Genomic DNA, 23,701 nt, shown 5'->3' on the forward strand with positions numbered 1-23,701 from the left:
AATTATGAATTATATTAAGCCTTGAATATTTGCTGTTCTCACAGAATAAAAGGTAAATTATACATAAAACGTCTTTCATGTTATACATAACAAAGTTTAGAACTACCGGTAATTTATTTAGAAATAAAATGCAGCCCTTATAGCAACAGGTAATTTGTTTTTTGTTTTCAAAAAAAAAAAAAAAAAAAAAGTGTACAAACCTTAAAAATAATGATGATTAAAACATTCAGTAAGGTTTTTTACAGTCCAGTTGTTCCTAAGAGCCCAATAATTCAAGAGGCAGTATGTGTGGGCCTTGGTATCTGGATGCGGTAACCATAGCTACACTGACAGTGATGCTGAGCTGTGATTGAAGTACGCCCCAATGGGGCTTTAAGAGCAATAACTTGGGACCTGTTAAAAAGATCATATGACTCAGAATCACCTCCACTCAGAATTATTTTCAGAATTACCCTCCTTTTTCATTTAAGAGGAGAAAATTATATAGCCTTTTCACTGAATGTTGTCAGATGATATGATTCAGTGCATTTATACATGGTAATATGATCCTGTAGTCAAGAAAACGCTCTGTCACACAGCATACCAAACAGGAAAATGTTCTATGTTTGGCAAGTGTGATTTAAAGCCACTCTTATGCTTTTTTTCTCTCTTCACTGATAGGCCTTAATGACTGCAGAGATCAATACCATGTTTAGGTCTGCTGCACTGAGCCCAAAGCAGCCAGAAGGACCCGGATATTGAGCTGTAGTGTTTGCATATTAATAAACTAATGTCTGGGGCAAAAGATTAACTTCAAGAAGGCATTATGTGTGGTATTACAAATTCCTAGAGCTAAAACCTGCAAACATAAATTGTTTTATTACCACTCAAGTGACTTCTTTCAAGTTTAAAAGTCTTTAAGTCACATTTATTTGATAACTGTGCATACAACTTATCGAACCACTTATTTTCAAACATAATACTCAAAGGAAAAATGATTTGACAAAAATGCTTGCATCATGAATATCAAGACGTTTTCTTTGGGTTACTTATTTGAATAAAACAAGCCTTTATATAAACATTTTTTTATATTAGTTGATCTATTGTATTAATTTATTTGAATATTATTTTCTTATTGACTGTGTGTCGATATTTCTTAGTTTGTTTAGAATTAAATAATACTGTAAGATAATTTATACATATATCCTGAACAATGAATAATATAACGAATATCTATATATCTATATCTATATCTATATCTATATCTATCAATCTATCTATCTATCTATCTATCTATATATATATATATATATATTTATAATAGAATACATATTGAATAATATATGATCTATATTACCCTAAGATATATCTGCCTTATATTTGTGTATGTATGTGTGTGTGTGTGTGTGTGTGTGTGTGTGTGTGTGTGTGTGTGTGTGTGTGTGTGTGTGTAAAATCATTGTTAATCTCAGTAAATCCATTTTTTTTTTTTTTTTTTTTTTAATCATCAATTAGTCCAGAAAAGAAAGTGCCATGTCATTGACACTCTTATTAATCTGCATAATCGTTTGCATACAAATTATGTTTATTATTCATCGCACAGTTTTGGTTTGCAAACTCTGATCGGTGTGTGCCATTAAACCCATTGTCTGAATCATTGGTCAGCCTCTGTGGACTCAGAGGAGGAGCTGCTGGCTATCCAGGGCGGGGTTGTGCGCATGCGCGCTGCTCTCCGCTATGAAAATCTCTCGTTTTGTCTCAGACTGTCTGGGTGGACTAGGTGCATCAGTGGAGAGGAGATATTGGGCACAGGTCCTTTGTCCTTTACATTTCTAGCGCTTTAACCTCCTCCGTTCGCCTCCTAATCCCTAAAGGTCTTAAACCAAGCCATTTCCCCTCCCAAACAGAGCGTTGCATCCATTATCACAGTGATAACGGTTCATCAAAGGGAATAGAGCATAAAGAAGATGTCTGGCTATCAGGGCAAGAAGAATATTCCCCGCATAACCGTGAGTTATGGAATATCTTCTTTGATTATTTACTAAGTTTAAAGCATGTTTAGAAGTAGTTTCAATATTGTGATAATAAATGCAGCTATTTGGTTTGCGCGAAGGCTGATCTAAACGCAACGCTCGCTGATCCCCTACTCCGCGTAGCTACGTTACATTGCGTTGCTCAGGTGCTTGGAGCCGGTATACTTGTGATGTTTTAGCGAAATTAAGCTGTCAGGGTGTTTAATTTATGTCTTGAAGCAGTACTGCAGCATGGCATTGCGTTCTAGGACTCTTATGAAATTCACGCCCCATCTCCAACCGCGACGCTACAAAACCGGAACGCTCCTTATTTAATTAATGAAGCTGTTTTTCTGCTTACGTCGCGTCGCTCGCGTCAAGCGAGTCAATGTGTAGCGAATAAACCATTACGTTCTAACGTGTGTTTAGTAGATGCATTAAATCAAGCAGTTATGAGAGAGCAACTGTCTGACCGATTGTGACTGACGCGAACACTATGGAAGCATATGGGTAGCATTATTCAATTTGGGATGTAATATGCAAAATGACAATGCAATATGTAAAATGGCAATGCATTTCTGTATGTACATTTACATTTTCCAATACATTTGTGCAACGTTTGGTGCAAAATGAAAATGAAAATTAAATTACATAATTTTAATTTGCCATTTACTACACCAGTTTTAATATGTAAAATGAATATTAATTTTAACGCTTTATAAGTTGCAAAATTAAAATGAAAATGTATTACAGAAATGATTAGATATGTCTAACACGTTAAAGCAAAAACTGTGGCAAAATGATCATTTAAATGCTATTTTTTCTTAATTGCATTAACACTCACAGTCAAGACACTTACGATTGCATTTTCATTCGGTGTCCCGCAATGAATGTAGCAAAACTCAATGTGCACATTGAAAATGCATTCCGAGCCGATCACGTGTCCCCGCCCTCGCGCCACGTCAATCATTGTGTGCACAAGGCGGGGCTTACAGAAGGTCAGAGACTCAAGTCTCAAGAAGAGGATTCAATCAAGTGAGACAACATGGACAAGGCAGTTGGTCCGTGTATGTTTTGATCATTTCGGTTTATGGCTTCAATATTTCATTCGGACTTGTGGGCGGAGCTGAAACGCTGCTTTCATCTGATTGGCCGAATCGGATCGGTTGTCATCTGACAGCCTTCAGCTGAAATGTCTGAAACTACACTCACTGTTAATTAGCATAATATTTGAATCAGATGTAGCTGGGCACATAATTTGTGCTGCTGAGACCTGCAAATTATTTCTAGGTTGTAGTATTGTATGAATTTTGTCCCACTGATAAAAACAGTGCAAATAGTTCTGTCCCTTTGGATAACAGTAAAGTGGAAATAAATATAGTTAAATTTATGAAATAAAATTAAATAGGATTTTTTGGGAAGGTAAGTCTGGCCAGTTATACAAGCAACAAGAGTCGGACGAGTCTAAAGATATGAGCTGAATTGGGTGAAACATTAAAGTTCTAGTCTGTGTCAATTACTCTCATAATAAATAATAATAATAATGTTAACTGTATTTTTCGGTATAAGTTGCATCAGTCCAAAAATACGTCATGACGAGGAAAAAAACATATATAAGTCGCACTGGACTATATGTCAAATTTATTCAAGACCAAGAGAAAACATTACCGTCTACAGCCACGAGAGGGCGCTCTGGGGTAGGCTACAGGAGCACTGAGCAGCATAGAGCTAATTTTACTATTAAAAACAGTGCAAATAGTTCTGTCCCTTTGGATAACAGTAAAGTGGAAATAAATATAGTTAAATTTATGAAATAAAATTAAATAGGATTTTTTGGGAAGGTAAGTCTGGCCAGTTATACAAGCAACACGAGTCGGACGAGTCTAAAGATATGAGCTGAATTGGGTGAAACATTAAAGTTCTAGTCTGTGTCAATTACTCTCATAATAAATAATAATAATAATGTTAACTGTATTTTTCGGTATAAGTTGCATCAGTCCAAAAATACGTCATGACGAGGAAAAAAACATATATAAGTCGCACTGGACTATATGTCACATTTATTCAAGACCAAGAGAAAACATTACCGTCTACAGCCGCGAGAGGGCGCTCTGGGGTAGGCTACAGGAGCACTGAGCAGCATAGAGCTAATTTTACTATTTTTATTTAGAAATTTAACTATATTAATTTTTACAATTATTTATTAATGTCTCTCTCTCTCTCTCTCACACACACACACACACACACACACACACACACACACACACACACATACCTAGTGCCTTATGACTTAAAAGATGAGAGTGGTAAATGTTACAGACATGGAACTGTTCAGTCTATTATTGATTTTAATTTCCACTTCACTGTTATCCAAAGGGACAGAACTATTTGCACTGTATTTATCAGTGGGACAATATTCATACAATACTACAACCTAGAAATAATTTGCAGGTCTCAGCAGCACGAATTATGTGCCCAGCTACATCTGATTCAAATATTATGCTAATTAACAGTGAGCGGTGGTTTCAGACATTACAGTGCTTCACTCGCACTGACTCTTATTTTGCCTGAAAGAATGACAAGACCGAGCTGAAGGCTGTCAGATGAAAACCGATCCGATTCGACCAATCAGATGAAAGCAGCGTTTCAGCTCCGCCCACAAGTCCGAATGAAATATTGAAGCCATAAACCGAAATGATCAAAACATACACGGACCAACTGCCTTGTCCATGTTGTCTCACTTGATTGAATCCTCTTCTTGAGACTTGAGTCTCTGACCTTCTGTAAGCCCCGCCTTGTTCACACAATGATTGACGTGGCGCGAGGGCGGGGACACGTGATCGGCTCGGAATGCATTTTCAATGTGCACATTGAGTTTTGCTACATTCATTGCGGGACACCGAATGAAAATGCAATCGTAAGTGTCTTGACTGTGAGTGTTAATGCAATTAAGAAAAATAGCATTTAAATGATCATTTTGCCACAGTTTTTGCTTTAACATGTTAGACATATCTAATCATTTCTGTAATACATTTTCATTTTAATTTTGCAACTTATAAAGCGTTAAAATTAATATTCATTTTACATATTAAAACTGGTGTAGTAAATGGCAAATGAAAATTATGTAATTTAATTTTCATTTTCATTTTGCACCAAACGTTGCACAAATGTATTGGAAAATGTAAATGTAAATACAGAAATGCATTGCCATTTTACATATTGCATTGTCATTTTGCATATTACATCCCAAATTGAATAATGCTACCCATATGCTTCCATAAACACAACGTGGATCATGGAAAAAAGCATTGCAAACCAAGGGGAAAATGAGCAGATTTCCTTCCTCAAGCCTGTAGGTTTGATTTATAATAGCTTAATGCCCCATACTTCTATATATTTGTGCATTTGCTCAAGCCTTGTATTGAAATGATTGTCACAATAGAACAGACATCATCATGCTTCCCCACCCATCTGATTATGACATATCCACATGACATCACAATGCACCTAATTTGATCTGTTTTAGAGTAAACCATGCTGGAAATAGCTGTTCGGAGACGGTCGAATGGAGCTCCCACTCGGCTCGGCTGGTGGCGGGTGTGCCTTTGTTTCTTTTCAAAGGAAGCTCTTTGGGTTGAGGTTTGGGCGAGAGCATTAGGACACCCTTTCAGATTCCCTAAGCGATGTTGAATGAGAAGTAGGTGGGCTGTGGTTTCCATCCAGCATGTTAAGGAAACCGCATCCAGCTCTCAGTAAGATCTAAGAGGTTGGAGATAGGCCAGTCACAGAGTAGCACGTGCAGGATCGCATGCAAAAAAAAGATTAAAAAAGACTAAAATGTGCAGCTGAGAATACATTTAGATGGTGGCAAGGAAAAATAAGCAAGAAGAATGAGCTATCTGAGAGAAATGCTTGTAGGGTTGCCTAAAGCTGTGTGTGTGTGTGTGTGCCACACCCCTATTACAGTGGCGTTTTTTTTACAGTGGCCTATTTAGTGTTGCGTCTATGGCACATCGATGTCTGGGAAAGTAATGGGAATGGAATTTGACTCACTTCCAAACGGATCGGTTGATTGACATCAAATAGCGCAGAGGTCGCTCGGTCGATTTTTACTTGTTGCGTCCGTTCTAACTGTAGTCACAGCTTGGCCCCGTCAGTCATCACCCCTTGTACTGTAGTGGAATTCATGCAGAGACCTCCCAAGCACAATGTGACCCAAAGACCTCATGCATAAACTCTGTCCTCCTGAAAGCTTCAGCACAATTAGGTGAATTGTTCGTAGAGAGGATATTTATGAACAATTGATGGACTGTCCATCTTAGATCTGTATTTCCTGTGATTTAAATAGACCCAGGTCATATATAGACCCAGACTTAGTTGACACACAAGCATATGGCAGCATGGCTGGTCGGCTGGAGGGCGCTGGGGTGGTTGATGGGTGGGTCGGGGTGGACCAGCTGCATTGGTCAGCTGCACAGACAGACGGAGGAGGGTGACACCTTCTTGAGAAGATGAATGTTCTCCCCCTGCCTGGTCACTTTCAGCTGTAGTTATGAGGTCAGATATCAGAGAAGAATCTTTATGTACATACATTCTTTGACTGTATAGTCAAATTCACTTGTTTTCATGTTAATCACTGACAGGCGTTGTTATGTCACCACTTATTACATCTGCTTTCTGTGTCAGTAAGATCTAAATGATTAAAAGAAAAGAAAATCATAAGTAAATAGAGAACTAAAAAAATTTTTTTTTTGGAAATATTATTATTCAATGTTTATTTATTTACTAAACAAAGATAATAGTTTTAATATTTATGTAATTGATTTAATTATTCATTCAGTCATTTATTTTCCCTTTTACTCAATTATTTAATTACTACAGAAATATTACAAATTAATAAAAGAAAATATGTATAATTTTCTGTAGTATTTCAATAATCATTTACCTAGAGAAAATGTTTACATAAAAATGGGAATTAATTAATTAATTAATTTATGTTCACTTTACTCAATTATTTAATAACTACAGAAATAATAATAAAAATGTATTTTAAATATAGTAGTAATTTAATAAATAATTATTTAAGAAAAGCAAAAGTTAACACAAACATTTATTACAATTATAAGTTATAACTATTAGTTTTATTTTGTAAACATATTTGTTAATAATATGCAAGTATGTGAATGTAATATGTATGTATTTACAATATGTATTAATTTATTATTATATATTCATTTAGTACTCTTTTATTAATTACTCAAGTAATTTTTTTTTTTATTTACTAAGGGAAATTTTTACTATCTTTCTGTGGAACTTAAATCGCTTTAATAAAGGAAATATTTATTAAAATAAAATGTCATTTTTAATAAATGAATGAATACATATTTAAGATAAACTATTATTTGTATTAGGTAAATAAATTAATATTTAATTAATTATTTACAGTATTTATTAATTTATTTACTTAACAGATGAAAGTTTTGTTTATTTATATATTTTGCGTTAGTCAGTTAATTATTTACTTATATTAATTATAAAATTATTTGATACATGTTATGAAAGATCAAAGTTTTATTTTAAACATTCATCATTATATGTGGTAATTTACATTAGGAAAGTAAATAAAGTAAGTAATTTAATTTACTTAAGTAAATAAATATTATAAATAAAATTAAATATGATCTTTATTCAATAAATTTAAGTAAAAAAAGTAATGTATAGATAAACTTATATAAGAAATGAATATAAAAACAAAAACAAACAAATTAATTCTTAAATAAACAAAAATGTTTAAGGAATTAAATATTTATTAAAAATAAAATTACATAATCCTTTGCATGTTTCTGTAGTTTTCGATTGTAATACAGTGTAAAATTCTGAATAAAAAAACCCCTCCTGAGTCTAGTTGTCTGGTTTCCATGGCAACCGCAGCAGCTCCAGTGCAACCCAGTGATCTGTCCCAGAATGCACTGCTGACCTGCTGTTGTGCCTCTCCCAATCTCCTCTCTGACTCGTATCAAGCAGTCTGCCAGGAGTGTGTTTCCTCACAACATACAAGATTTCCATTCATAACGGCTACGTTTGTGCCTCAGAGGGGAAAAAGGCACCAAGCACGCAAACAGTCAAGCCACACTTTCGGCTTTCCTTTAAGAGGATCATAAACGGATCGACCTGGCAGCTAGAATCCGGCTCAGCTAAATCCGTTTCTAAACGACTGAGGGATGGAATTGCGAGCGGTTAAACCCAAAGCCTGGAAGTCGGTCAATATGGATTATTATTACGCGCAAATTAGCTTCAGATCTCAAATGTGACGTCCTTTATGGTTTGATGTTCATGGACACTAAACTGCCTGTTTAAACTTCCATTATCATTTATGGCGTGCAGTAAAATAAACATGCTGACCTGAAGACTTCCTGTCAGTGCTCTCATGCACTAAGCATCCAGCACTTTGGAAAAGATCCAAAACGAGCTCCAGATCAGGTCATGGAGTCCACATTTCCTCTAATTAGCATTGCAACCTTTCTGACAATGTCATAATGCCTTTGCTCAGCATCGATGGCTCCGATTTGTCGGTTTGTGCATGCAGACAGAGGAAATGGATGGCTGTGATTGCCTGGGTTATGTAATGCATGTTATAAAGCAGCTGTTGAGTGTGGCCAACCGCCAAAGCCACTCGCCTGGTCCCAGAAGCCCCTCGGCAAAGATCTGGACCTGGAAAGTAGAAAGCATTCGTCCTCTGTAGAAGCTGGTGTTGGTTTTTCTATAAATTGAAAGATTTTAGGTATATGAGAGCAAATGAGGCCCTGTTTGGGTTCAGTAGGGTTGTTTTTCTTGTTGTGGGATGTGTAGTAGGAGATGTCAGGTCACTGGAGTATTTGCTTTCATCGCTAAGTGAATCAGGGCAGGGCTTGGGAAGCCACCCAGGGCCTCATGTTGCTGGGTTGCCAACAAGCACGCAAAGAGGCAGAAACGCAGACAGAGCTGCCTTTGTCCCCGTGCGGTGCAGAGGGCCTTGTGACTGGAATTATTCCACCGCTCCCCTTTCAGAAAAATGGCCGTTCTTCTGGGGCCCTGAATGTAAAGAGATTCCTGGGTGGTGGCGGAAGGGTCTGTACCAGGGTTGTCTAGCCAACTTTAGCCTTCATACTGCATGATGCTGTTGGGAACGATCGAAAGATACTATTTTCGTCTAATTCACTTATTGCTTGGAACTTGAATAAAGCGTACAAATTCAGGAAACATGTTTCCAAGGACATGTTTTGACATTAAGATAACCCGATGAGTGTTTTGGAACTTTTTCCATTCTTTCTTGTTTTTCATTCACTGAAGCATGAGACTTTCATGCGTCTGAAGCCTGAATATAGCACAAGTCAATAGCATTTGGGACCATGTTGTGAAGAAGCATTTTATTGGTTGAATCAATTAAACAAACACATTCCCTTCACTGAATGAGCCAGTATTTTGTTCTATATAAAGATGATCGCTTGTTTGCTAATTATTTATTAAATTACTACAGAAAGGTGAGCATTTTATTATAAATATTGACATTTATTTCCTGTAGCGATAAAGCAAATAAATAAATATAAATATATACATGTATAAACAAATAGAGAACGCTGGTGTTAGAGGGTCCTTTTTTAAACAAGATGAAAAACCGTAGTCAAGAGGGTCAAGTCTTTTAATAAATAAATAGAAAACAAGTAGATAAAATAGAAATATAATAGAGAGCGCTAGTGTTAGAGGGTCAAGTGTAGATGGAAGAGATGTGTTTTCACTTGTTTGTGTATTAAATGATTTATTATTAATATTTATTTAAATATCTTTGGGTAGTAATAAATAAATAAGTAAATAAACACCTAAAGAAAAAAATATAAACATTTTATAAAATAAAATATATTTAGTTTGTAAATAAATCAATAAACATTTATTTACAATAAAACTATTATATATATTTAGTAAATAATACACAAGTTAATAAGTAACAATTAATTCTTGGTCACTTCTTTGTACTGTCTCATATTTTTCATTCATTGAAGTGTGATTGCTTTCCTGCCCTTTTTGTATTGCAAACCAGAAGAATTGGGGTTTGGTGTGTAAAGTAGCATTTCATTGGGCTGGACCTATTTAACAAGCACATCCCCTTCACAGAATCTTGTTTGTGAATGAATTAAACAATTAATACATAAAAAATGATTATCTGCATTAGTTTCTTCAGTTCAGCATGTGAGTCAGTCTTGTTCACAACAAGGATTTAATTATTACACAATTATATGATGCTTTTCAGTATATTTGTAAAAGGTGACATGTCATGAAAATCTGACTTTTTCCGTGTTTAAGTGGTATAATCATGTCCCCGGTGCATACCAACCAAGAAAATGCGACAGCATGTTTCTGCTTCCACCCAAAATAGGCATTTCCAAATTATTTAATAAATGAACTGTGGAGTATTTTGAGCTGAAACTTCACAAACACATTCTGGGGACAACCTAGACTTATATTACAGCTTGTAAAAAGTGGCATAATAGGTTACCTTTAAATATGCATACAATTAATAAGTCTCAATGGGTTTTTAGGTCTTGTGTTTTATCAAAATAGTTGATTGTATTATTTGGTAACTCACTCATAACAGAAAATATTATCTGATTAACCTATAGAAATGGTGACTGAATGAATTGATGAATGAATAAGTTTGATGAACAGCTTTTAAAGACTTGAGTAACTGAGATGTATCAAAACCCCATTCTCTAATGCAGTACACATTATAGTAGAAATAGCAGTCAGCTCAGATAGTAAGGGTGAATCATTGTCTTCCAGGTTCAGTTGAGCACATTGTAGTGCGGTGACAGATAAATGTTCCATGGTGAACATCTGTTTTTAATAGCGAAGACCAGAGAATCCACTGATGCCGCTTATGAAGAATGTGGGTGATGCTGTAGTGAAGCTAGAAGCTAAAATAATATACAGTAGCTAGAAGCTCTGATTTACTGGTTTCTGGATGGATTTTCTATTTTACTTGAATCTATATTCACGAAACGTCTATATTTAATGTCTATATTTAAGGCGAACAGACAATTTGCACTTGTACTGCAATAGGATACTAAAGCGACTTTTATCTGGTGTTGCAGAGTGACCGTCTCTTGATTAAAGGGGGGAAGATTGTGAACGATGATCAGTCGTTCTGTGCCGACATCTATATGGAAGATGGCCTGATCAAGTGAGTGTAAAATATATTAGCTGAACTGTTTCTTTAGTAGTCTAAGATTGTAAGGTTAATGCGTGCATAATATGCCTTTATATCAGATGATACATGAAGAGATAATGAAATAGCCCTTGAAATTTGTCCCCTAAAATTAAATTTAGATTGCTCAGATTGTATAACTCATATTTATTTTTTATATTTCACTCACAGGCAGATCGGAGAGAATCTGATAGTGCCTGGCGGGGTGAAAACCATCGATGCTCATGGGCGCATGGTGATGCCGGGTGGCATTGACGTGCACACACGCTTCCAGATGCCTGACAGGGGCATGACTGCTGCCGATGACTTCTATCAAGGCACCCGCGCTGCACTGGCCGGAGGAACCACCATGATCAGTATGCATCCAGCTGTGCTTAGTGTGATGAGTTTGTTGAAACTGAAGAAACTGAGCAAGGGCTAGCTGCTGTTTGCATATCAACCACCCAGAACATCATAGCAGCAACTTAGCAATGCCATACAATCTAGTGTCTAGCATATCAACAATCTAAAGTAGCCCCCCAAAGTAGCCTTCACAAACGTTGTAAATGTTAATGGACTGCTACTGCCAATAAAATGATTAAAAACTATATTTTTAAGGAAATAATTTCAAGATAGTTTTTTTTTTTTTACCTGAATTTATTTAGCAGAAGAATATAAATACAAAACACAGTATATATAAAAAAAAAAAAAAAAAAAAAAACACAAATAATAATAAAAAAATATTTTTTAATAAAATCAGTTTGGATTATTAATAGTTAACGACGCAATTAAAATTGAATCCAGAAAATAATTTAAAAGCAGAATTTGAAAAAAAAAAACAAAACAAAACAAAAAAACATTGATTTTAAAGAAGAAAAAAAAATTCATTTGGCCTTTTTTTTTTTTACGTTTCATAAATTGTTTAATTAAGAAATTAAAGTGGTAAGTTTTTAATAAATAAAACAGATTTAATTGGGCCCTACATAATATAGGATGTCAATGGCTACCAGCAACTGACTGGTTACCAATTAAAATTTTTAGGTGAATTATTCCTTTAAGCTATTATTAGAGCAGCTTTTCATGAACTGTTGCCTTTTCCTATGTGCTCTGAAAGCTGTATTGTTTTGCTGAGTCACCTGTATTGTTGATGATGCAGCCGTCATCGACCGTGCCTGACAGCAGTGCAGACAGGATGGAGACAGTGTGCTTAAAATAGCACAAGACTGTTTTAACTTCTCCGTCGCCCTCATTTCAGAGTACTTATTAATCCGTAGGAGCTCTTTAATATCTGCCTAACCGCTGTGTGTGTTTGTGTGTGTGAACAGTTGATCATGTGGTTTCTGAACCCGGGACGAGTCTGATGTCGGCCTTCAATCAGTGGCGGGAATGGGCGGACAGCAAAGCGTGCTGTGACTATTCTCTTCACGTGGACATCACCGAATGGCACAAGGGTGTTCAAGAGGAGATGGAGGCACTCGTCAAAGATCACGGTAAACCACTGTCAACATCTGTATCTGCTAGAGCTGGAGAATACTGCATCGCTCAGGAATTCTGCTGCTTCGCTGTTTCACTGATGTCTCACGGCTCATTCATTGCCCTCTCTAATTTCATCCCCGGCTTTGTGTGCAGGCGTTAACTCTTTCCTCGTCTACCTGGCTTACAAAGATGTGTTCCAGCTCACTGATTCCCAGGTATGGCTTCCTCCATGCGTTCTACCTTCTTACATGTATCTTACAATTAGTCTCTTGAAACCTGCCAAAAACAAACCCAGGTCATATTTAACCTAAAAAAAAAATTAGTAAAATTAAGTATGTTTTTTGGAACAATAATGCAGAATATTTAAATGGTCCTTAAAATACTTTATATATTTATATACAAAATAAATATATTTTATAAATATTTAAATTGTATTGTATATATATATATATATATATATATATATATATATATATATATATTATACATTTAGGTACTGAATAATATTAATTGACTACATGTACTTACTTTAGGGTTAGGGTTTGTAAAAGTACAAGAGCTCGCTCTAACCTAGCACCCTTTAGAATTAGGGTTTGGCTTAGGGCTAATTACATTGTGCATAATTTATTGTTATTAAAATAGTAAGTACATAATGTGTAACAAGGACACTGTAAAATAAAGTGTTACCTATGTATTTATTTATTTTGCAATGTATCGTGACTTTGCCTTCCTGTGCACTCACAAAATATCATGTGATTTCCAAGGTTTTAGACATGCACCATGGTAATTTTAAGTACTTTCTTTCTTTCTTTGTTTGCAATTTAATGCAGCATTTATTTTCTGAAAAGGAATCCTGACTAGCAACTCCATTCATTACTTTGGCCATTCATTTAGACATTTCATTAGATTTTTTTTTTTTTTTTTTTGTGGAAAAACCTGACCATAAAAACTACAGTAGTAGTACCATGTTTTTATATTTACCATATTTAAACAGCTGTTTTTGTTTTTGGTAAGTATATATCAGTATTGTACTCCAGTGTATCTAAAAATAAAACATGATTTCTCCCAGAGAATACCTTAATTCGTATTGGTGAAACATTGAATTTGGCAGTCAAAATGTTTTTTAAAATGACAAAAAATCTGTGATCTGATCTGTTAACATCACAGAACCATGGTACCACTTTAAGGTTGCACTGTACCACGTTTCTGGGGGCTTGGGAGGTTAAGTTGTTATTACTATTGACAACTGTGCCAAAAAAAAAAAAAAGAACAGGAAAGGTTAGGAAATCTTAACAGAGTCCCTTGGCAATTTATAAACAGATGATGCTTGAATAGTCTGCCAGTGATCGTTGCATCTGTTTTAACCATGATCCGCCATTTGCCATTCCTTTCTGAGTGTCAGCATTTGTGTGACTTCAACTGTGTGTTTATGTGCAGATCTACGAAGTGTTCAGCGTCATCCGGGACCTCGGGGCCATCGCTCAGGTCCACGCTGAGAACGGAGACATCATAGCCGAGGTCAGATCTTCAGCCAGGCTGCACCGTCCAGCACTGAGCTCCATTACTCAGAGTTATTATCAACAATAAACCGTTTGGAGATGTTAAATCAAAACACATGCTCCACAACCAACGCTCAGACTTTATACTGGCAAGCAAAACCAACGCAAATATTCCTATGTGAGGCTGATATAATTCATTGCAGATGACTTTTGGCTCACGGTCATGTGTATTTGTCATGATCAAGATAAGCAAACTCTTTGTAATGAAGACATTTCCAAAATGTACAGTATATATTGAGACTATGACATCATTACTGAAAGATTCAGCGATCTCATGCTACTCGTATCCTGCTCGTCTTTCTTTCAACAGGAGCAGCGCAGGGTTTTGGAGTTGGGGATCACTGGACCAGAGGGACATGTCCTCAGTCATCCAGAGGAGGTAAATGGCAGGGAATTCTGGGAAAAGTCATCCGTTTTCCCAAGTTTTTCCAAGAAAACGTGTGCTGACTTGGCCGTATTGATCGTTTAGGTGGAGGCGGAGGCAGTGAACCGCTCCGTAACAGTGGCCAATCAGACCAACTGCCCTCTTTACATCACCAAAGTGATGAGCAAGAGTGCCGCTGATGTCATCGCCCAGGCCAGGAAGAAAGGTGGGACCCAACTCCATTTTCAATATGGCGAGACTTCAATGGAACCAAACCTAGTGGAAACATTCAAGGTTGAATTACCACCACGGAAGAACATTCTGAGGCGGTTTGATCTAATTCCATTAAAATGAGGTATTATTATTAAGTCTGGACCAGCGAGGCAGGTTTTATGAACTGCGATGCATTGCAGTCCTGCAAAAAAAATATAATAATACAGCATCTATGACTCAGCTGTTCTTGGCTCGAAAGCAAGAAATGACATCATAGTGGTCGGGCTCCAGAATCAGGGCAAGGGAATTACAGTGAAATGATATATGCCTATTCCTAATTCGGTATCTTTGAACCATTTAGGCACCGTTGTGTATGGAGAGCCAATCACAGCTAGTCTTGGTACGGACGGCTCACACTATTGGAGCAAGAACTGGGCCAAGGCCGCCGCCTACGTCACGTCTCCACCCTTGAGTCCGGATCCCACCACACCGGACTATCTCAACTCACTGCTATCATGGTAGTATGCTGTTTATTTGTAGCATGCATCACTGATTTGATTTGCTACGGTGGTGGAGCCCTGTAATTAGTGTATCATAAGAAATAAAACTGGTTCATTTGTGGGGTCTGAGAGCAGTTAATAAAAAAAAATAATAATAAATACAAGAAGTGGCTAATGTGTGTGTGATCCATATTACCTCAAATGACTTCAAAGTGAACTGAAGGGTGGCTTTAACTTTAGGAGTTGACTAGAAGTCTGCAGTACATTTTATTTATAAAGATGCGTTTAGTAAAAAATAATAATACAAGTATTATTACCATGAAATAATATTTAAAGTGAAAAATTAATAATGACTAAATTGAAGAAGTTATTGTTTTGTTTTGGGTTTTATTAGAAATTAACTATTATTATTATTATTAGAATTGTTATTTATTACATTATATTTATCAAATAATATATATAACATAATATTCTAAGAAATGAAATAGATTGAGGAAATAATTGTTTTGTTTTTAATTACCAACATAACTATTATTATCATCATTTTTAATTGTTATTATTATTTCAAATGATATATATATATATATATATATATATATATATATATATATATATATAAAATGCAGTATATTATTAACATTATTAATTGTATTATTGTAATGATTATTATAGTATTTTATTAGAAAGCAATTTAACTACATAATAAAATTATTGCATTTTTGTATGTATTTATATCAGCAATATTAATATAATATAAACAATTATTCTTAGTAGTAGTAGTAGTAGTAGTTATTAGTATCAATTGAAAGGCAAAAATAATAATAATAATGTTTTGTACTAAAAAATATTATATGATCATAATATTTTTAGTATTTAATTCATTTTTACCAATTTATTATGCTACTACTACTACTAATAATAACAATATCCAGATATCCAATGGATAAATCATTTAATACATTATTATTATTATTATTATTATTATTATTATTATTATTATTATTAAATCTGAGGCACTTTTAGGGCCAAAACAGTGTGAATTTAAAAAATTGGATTTTAGAACGTGTTTGCTCTGAGATTATTTCATTTAAAGAGGACACTATTGTGAAAAGGGTTCGCTAAGTGGATAAATATAAATGTTTGTAGAATAGACTCAATCATTTGGTCCCAACTTGAAACTTACTCCTCTCCCACTTCCTGCTTCAGTGGAGATCTGCAGGTGACAGGAAGCGCTCACTGCACCTTTAACACCGCCCAGAGAGCTGTGGGCAAAGACGACTTCACCCTCATCCCCGAAGGAACCAACGGCACTGAAGAACGGATGTCCATCATCTGGGACAAATGTGTGGTGAGGCAGAAATACTAGTATGCAAATAATAAGGAGAGCCATTAAATCACAAGCTGCAACAGTGCAGCATCTACACTTCCTTCAGTCATGTAAACAAAATCAGTCAGTGGTCATGTGAGTCTAAATAGTCCCAGCCGAACAGACAAGCACACTCAAGTGAACACAAACACAACCGAGACAAACTGTCATCTCTCCCGGCGGTCCCCCTCATTCATAGGTAACTGGAAAAATGGACGAAAATCAGTTTGTGGCCGTCACCAGCACCAACGCCGCTAAGATCTTCAACTTGTACCCACGCAAGGGCCGCATCGCCGTGGGTTCAGACGCCGATCTGGTTCTGTGGGACCCTGATGTCATGAAGATCATCTCAGCGAAGAGCCACAATCTGGTGAGTTAGTGTGCGGGATTCATTGGTGTTTATATGATTTACGTCCCTCGGTGTAGTTACCATTGAGGAAAGATGTGTTCTTGTGAAGGTGGTTGCAGTCCTGACCAGAGCACTCTGGCTCTTCTGACCGAATGTTGGGTGTGGGTTGTGTTACTCATGCGAGTGATGTCATTCTCAGCTCTGCTGGGTAATTGATGGTTCCCTCCTGCTTTGGAGGCGTAACAGTGCACACAACACACAACCATGAGGATCTTTTTTTAATGTCTTCTCTTTGTGTTTGTGAGATTATAACACACTGGCTTTCAAGAGTTGTATTCTTTTGTTTGGTGGATTTTGTTTAACTTCATGTCTAAAGATTAGTTTATAAGCAAAAGTGTGTTAGATAAATATCATAAATAATGTATTAATATAATTTAAATATTAAAGGTGTGATGTAAGCAGTGACGTAAGCAGTTCAATCTTAGTTTTAAGAAGTTATAGGGACTATTTTAGCAATGTCCTTACTTCCTTTCTGGGCCTTAAAAATATATTTATTTGTGACAAAGATGAACGAAGGTCTTGCGGGTTTGGAACGACATGAGGGTGAGTAATTAAAGGGTAAGTTCACCCAATAATCAAAATTATGTCATTATTAACTCATGTTTTTCTAAACCCGTGAGACCTCCGTTTATCTTCGGAACACAGTTTAAGATATTTTAGATTTAGTCCGAGAGCTCTCAGTCCCTCCATTGAAGCTGTGTGTACGGTATACTGTCCATGTCCAGAAAGGTGAGAAAAAAATCATTAAAGTAGTCCATGTGACATCAGAGGGTCAGTTAGAATTTATTGAAGCATCGAAAATACATTTTGGTCCAAAAATAACAAAAACTACGACTTTATTCAGCATTGTCTTCTCTTCCGTGTCTGTTGTGAGAGAGTTCACTGCAGTATATGATATCCGGTTCACGAACGAATCATTCGATGTAAACGGATCTTCTTGAACCAGTTCACCAAATCGAACTGAATCGTTTTAAAAGTTTCACGTCTCCAATACGCATTAATCCACAAATGACTTAAGCTGTTAACCTTTTTAATGTGGCTGACACTCCCTCTGAGTTCAAACAAACCAATATCCCGGAGTGATTCATGTACTCAAACAGTACACTGACTGAACTGCTGTGAAGAGAGAGATGAACACCGAGCCGAGCCAGATAACGAACAAAGGATTGACTCGTTCTCGAGTCAAGAACCGGTTGCATTGGTGTTCGGATCACCAGTAGTTTTTTTGGACAGTTCGATTCAATAAACCGGTTGAAGAAAACGGTTCACCGGTTCTTTTGCGCTCGACGTAATGACGTCATTGCCCTTGATTCAAGCCTTCGGTTTACCTGCGCTCATAACACTAGCACAGAATCAGTTCAGAATCAATCACCAAAAGAATCAGTTCAGTTCAGACGCTCTGTGTCAGTCTGCTTCACGCTGAATCACACATGCGCAGTTTCATCAGCTCCTCGGTTCTCAGATCGGACGCATCTGACAGAAACAGTTCATGACTCGAGAATGAGTATACTTTGATGATGTTTTTCTTACCTTTCTGGACACGGACAGTATACCGTACACACAGCTTCAATGGAGGGACTGAGAGCTCTCGGACTAAATCTAAAATATCTTAAACTGTGTTCCGAAGATAAAGGAAGGTCTTACGGGTTTGAAACAACATGAGTTATTAATAACATAATTTTGATTTTTGGGTGAACTAACCCTTTAATGACATAATTTTTATTTTGGGTGAATCACCTTTTTAAGAGATTTGTTGCAAATATCTTAAAGGGATGGTTCACCCAAAATTACAATTCTGTCATTATATGTAAATAATACATATATACAAATAATTTTAATACACATTACAGTTATTATTTACATTTATAATTAATAATAGAATTACTAATTAACTCATTTATGTAATTTATAATTTTATATATTTATTTTTAAAGCTATTTAGATTATATAATAATAATCAATTTATAATAAGTAATGCAATGTATAATAATGAATAATATAAAATATACTTGTTTTTTTTAAATATGTCTGGACTTATTAAAATATTTATCTGGGCTTTTTTAAATCACATATACAAACAGTTTTGTCCCCTTTATTATAAGCGTAAACCTCACTAAATATTGTAAGATTATGCTTTAGACAAGAAAAAAATTTTATTTCAACAAATATTATTTTTTTATTTATTTAATATATAATCACTGACGATACACTTCTGTTCAAAAGTGTGAGGTCACTAAGAGTTTTTAAAAGAACCTTTTTAACCTTTTACATTATTACAGAAGAGTGTAACACTGTGTCCACTAAAATATTAAGCAAAAGCAAAGCAATTATGACACTGAAGACTGGTGGAATGTGCAAAAAATTATATAAATAAAACACATTATATTAGAATATAGTTATTTAAATTACAATAATATTTCTTAATATGACTTTTTACTGAATGTGTGTGTATATATATATATATATATATATATATATATATATATATAATCAAATAAACAGCTTTGGCGAGTGTGAGAAACTTCTATGTCTTAATATTTACACGATTCCGCTTCTCAAGTCAATTTATATTTTTTTTTTTTTTTTTTTTATGTCTAGAAAATGTTCCTAGGAAACAAAACAAAAAACCTGATTAAGAAAACAGTTTTTTATTCAGAACTGTGGTGTAGGTGTGTTAGCATGTGTGTGTTGATTATCAGACTCTGCTGCTGTTTTTAGGTCTTGTGGGACGAACTGTATTTCTTTTAGCAAAGCGCCAGTAGCATTTAGAAGGGTGGTCACTCTTTTGCCAGCACACACACCCTGTAAACTTTAATATACTTCCTCCCTCGTTCGTGCCCTCTTATTTCCAGCATTCCTTGTTTTCTTTGCACTGTATTTCTAAACTGGTATGGGTCCTGACATATTGTTTAAATAGCTGTCTGAAAGGATCAATAATGATTCCCAACATGCAACATCACTTCTATTTCCACTGGAACATCATGCTTCAGTATGTGGAAGGGATTTGGATTGTTTGTGCAATGATTTCTTGCTTCTAAAATGCTACATGTTGGGAATGTTTGTAAATCAGCAGGAGGTTGTTCTTGTTCTGTGTTGTTAGTGTGATGTTGTTGCTTCTTGTTTTCCAGGCGGTGGAGTACAACATCTTCGAGGGCACTGAGGTGCGTGGGGCGCCTCTGGTGGTCATCAGCCAGGGAAAGATCGTGCTGGAGGAGGGGAACCTCCACACCACTGAGGGGTCCGGCCGCTACGTGACCCGCAAACCCTTCCCTGACTATGTCTACAAGAGGATAAAGGCTCGCAGCAGGGTGAGTTATAGATTCAACCTACTTTATTTCCTCAGCTTTTCTGAAATTTCTGGATAAACATTTCTTTAGTCACCATATTTTCTTATTGATTATTATTACTAGTATTTTTAGCTGATATATTTTATGTATTACAATGTGATTTGTATAGAATCTTATTATTAGTATTTTTTTTTTTTTTTTATTAGTTTTAGTGAAGAATATTTTGTGTGTGTGTGTGTGTATAATAATAACAATAATAATAATAATAATAATAATATAATAATATATATATATATATATATATATATATATATATATATATATATATATATATATATATATATATATATATATATATATGATTAAATTTGTTTGATGATCTGAATCTTTTAAGTGTGACAAATATGCAAAATAATTTTTTTAAAAACAGGTAGGGGACAAAAACCTTTTCATTCCACTATATATATATATATATATATATATATATATATATATATATATATATATATATATATATATATATTACATTTTCTGCATATTTTAGTTTTAACAATCAATTAGTGTTTTTACAAGTATTATTGTATTGAATATTATGTTTGAATATTTGAATATATATATATATATATATATTACTTTTATTTTTGTTTATTACTGTTATTATGAGTATTTATGCTGTATATCTTTTGTTCATTATATGTAATTGTTTTTATTGTTGGTTTTATAGAATACTGATTAAAAAATATACATATATATTTTTCATAAATAAATAAATAGATGGCACATTTATTCTGTAAATATACTTATTCATAAATTAAAATATCATGCCTGTTTTCTTCACTAGTGTTTAACTGTAGATTCATAAATGTTTGAAGTTATCAGATTTGCTGTGTTTTATTTACAGTGTCATAAACTGTTGTTTTGTAGCTTGCTGAACTGAGGGGCGTCCCGCGGGGTCTCTACGACGGGCCGGTCTGTGAAGTCTCAGTGACGCCCAAAGCTGTGACTCCTGCTTCCTCTGCCAAAACCTCTCCTGCCAAGCAGCCCGCTCAACCGGTCCGCAACCTGCACCAGTCCGGCTTCAGCCTCTCCGGTGAGCACTTAGCAAAAATCGAAATAAACCAAAAAATACATTCGTTTTGATCACTTGTCTGGAACAGTGTCATCATGTTTAAATATTTATACACCATAGGATTGATTTCCTTTTGATTTGTCTTATTTTAGGCTCTCAGATTGACGACAACATCCCCCGTCGTAACACTCAGCGCATCGTTGCGCCCCCTGGTGGCAGGGCCAACATCACCAGCCTGGGCTAGACGCCCTCCTCCAGTCAACAGGAAAACAGGGGGTTGGGGGGGAGGGATGTCTACAATGGAGGTGTTTGCTGAGGCCACAGTGTCACAGCAAGAACCCTCCACAGGGCCTATGATTCTCCACTCCCTAGTCTCCCAACCCCTGAGCTCTCGCCCGATTCCATTGTTTTTCTTTTCCCAACCGTGCACCACTTCCTAAAGGAGACATCTATAGAGAAAAATAACAAACAACAAAACAAAGTATTTGCCTCGTGTGAAGAGAGAAGGAATAAATGTAACATCCACATTTGAGCACTTCTGATTGTATGATTTTTATACTGTACTTTCTACCCACCACAAGTCATGTTATCATTTTTGTATTTAACTTTATTTGCTTTTTGAAATCAGAGGGATCAAGTGCGTGTATTAGAGAAGCTGTTTATCATTGTTACTTATTAATAAGGTAAGGGTTAGAGTACAGGCTTTCTTGTGTCATTGTGGCTAAAAGTCTATTATATTAGGAATGTTGTAATTTTTGGGAATCTTTTATTATGTTTTTTACTCAAACATTCAGTTTACATCAGTATGAACACCTGACCGTATTCCGCCCATGCCCTTTCCGTGGCATTCAGTACGATAATTTCTGTACCAGTCAATAAAAGAAAGCTTTTCCAGTGGTCGCTGATTAAAAACCATGTGTTGTTTCACAACTAGAGATATTTAGGTAACACTGTTAATGTTACTGAAGAAGAAACCGCATTTAAAAACAAATAGCTTAGTAAAGTTGGAGAAAATAAGAGAGGACCGCAGATGGTTTTGGGTGAAAACCTCCTCTGTTTTGGCATCAAATTGGCATTTGCGAAAGCTGCTGTAATATTTAAAATTTAAGAAGAGGATAAAGACACGTTTGTATTTGGTCATGCAAAAAAGTGAGTTGTTTAGCTAATGAAGATTTTTGAATTTGTGTCAGAACTGTCGAAAGAAGTCTGAGTTGTGAGTTAAAAAGTTACAATTTCTTTTTAGCTTCCAAAAGTTAGCTAGAGGAAATGCCGTTAAGTCACTTTTAAACAACAACGTGAATGTAACTTCGTGAAATTAGCAGCGATTTCCTGATGCACTAAAGCCCAAAGTATACTTAAGTCTTAACGCAAACACTTGCCGAATGTTTACAGCCGAACATATGCCTTTCAACGTTTATTTAATTTCATAGCGTGCACAAACATAGCCGCACGACACATGTGGAGTAGAATTTAAAACTTGGCATGTTGCCACCTTGTGGACAAAGTAATTAGTGCAAAAAAAGTGCAAAAAAAAAAAAAAACTCATGCGTGAGCTAAGTTTAAAGAGTTACACATGATAAGAAAAACTGGGCTCCACGCATTCTAAGTAAACTTTGGGCTGACAGTCAAACCCCCAGATGGTTGTTTCTGTAAGTTTGGTTGCAGCGCTATACAAATGTGCCATGTAAGTTGTGAGATTTGACGGAGTGACTGTGCCGCTACTTTCTATGTCAACTAATGTGGTATCGCAGACCTCACGCTAATGTGTCTTTTGTAACTTTAACTCCAAGCTGTGCCTGAGATGTGCTGATCATGTTGAGTACTTCTACAAGAGCTTGTTCATGTTTTTTGTTCAAAACAACTCAAAGGCTGTTAAAAGTAAAATAGCCGGTTAACCGATACAAAGGTGCCAGATTTTTCTCTTGACTCGTCATAGTGCTTTTGAAAGGCTTTTAAAAGAATGAGTCATCACAGCGCCATTTTTAATGTCAACATCCATTTTAGTGACGTAGTAAAATGCAACATACTGTAATAGTATTATAAAAATAAACGTTAAAAGTTAAAGGTGATTTTCAGCAACTGCACCTGTGGCAGCTCCATGTATTTGTGGTGTTATTTTATTTTATCAAAGAATGAATGAGAGTTTATAATTTTGTATCTGTTTTTCTTTCAAGCTTCTTCCAACCTAAAAAAAAAAAAAATTCTTAAAAAGCTAGTAATCTAGGTTAGCTAATACAGCTAGCACAGTAT

The 23,701-nt window shown here is 35.4% G+C and overlaps 1 protein-coding gene across 3 annotated transcripts in view; it reads left to right on the forward strand.

Moving 5' to 3' along the window:
* LOC127966339 (dihydropyrimidinase-related protein 2) overlaps nucleotides 1-23,520 on the forward strand; it is a 25,442-nt gene extending 1,922 nt beyond the window's left edge. For 2 of the 3 annotated variants that reach the window (XM_052567250.1, XM_052567251.1), the window contains 13 exons: nucleotides 11,117-11,205; nucleotides 11,401-11,585; nucleotides 12,534-12,698; nucleotides 12,838-12,899; nucleotides 14,122-14,202; nucleotides 14,554-14,622; nucleotides 14,713-14,833; nucleotides 15,182-15,338; nucleotides 16,527-16,668; nucleotides 16,886-17,056; nucleotides 20,224-20,403; nucleotides 21,307-21,472; nucleotides 21,604-23,520. In XM_052567250.1, the coding sequence (XP_052423210.1) occupies nucleotides 11,117-11,205; nucleotides 11,401-11,585; nucleotides 12,534-12,698; nucleotides 12,838-12,899; nucleotides 14,122-14,202; nucleotides 14,554-14,622; nucleotides 14,713-14,833; nucleotides 15,182-15,338; nucleotides 16,527-16,668; nucleotides 16,886-17,056; nucleotides 20,224-20,403; nucleotides 21,307-21,472; nucleotides 21,604-21,695 (1,680 nt within the window). In that variant the 3' untranslated portion in view covers nucleotides 21,696-23,520. Of the gene's footprint in view, nucleotides 1-1,721; nucleotides 1,989-11,116; nucleotides 11,206-11,400; nucleotides 11,586-12,533; nucleotides 12,699-12,837; nucleotides 12,900-14,121; nucleotides 14,203-14,553; nucleotides 14,623-14,712; nucleotides 14,834-15,181; nucleotides 15,339-16,526; nucleotides 16,669-16,885; nucleotides 17,057-20,223; nucleotides 20,404-21,306; nucleotides 21,473-21,603 lie in introns of those variants that run through there. The other variant, XM_052567252.1, reaches the window with a different exon arrangement.
* Nucleotides 23,521-23,701: the final 181 nt, after the last annotated feature.

The sequence above is a fragment of the Carassius gibelio genome, chromosome B10 (genome assembly GCF_023724105.1).
Source record: "Carassius gibelio isolate Cgi1373 ecotype wild population from Czech Republic chromosome B10, carGib1.2-hapl.c, whole genome shotgun sequence".
Classification (NCBI taxonomy): domain Eukaryota; kingdom Metazoa; phylum Chordata; class Actinopteri; order Cypriniformes; family Cyprinidae; genus Carassius; species Carassius gibelio.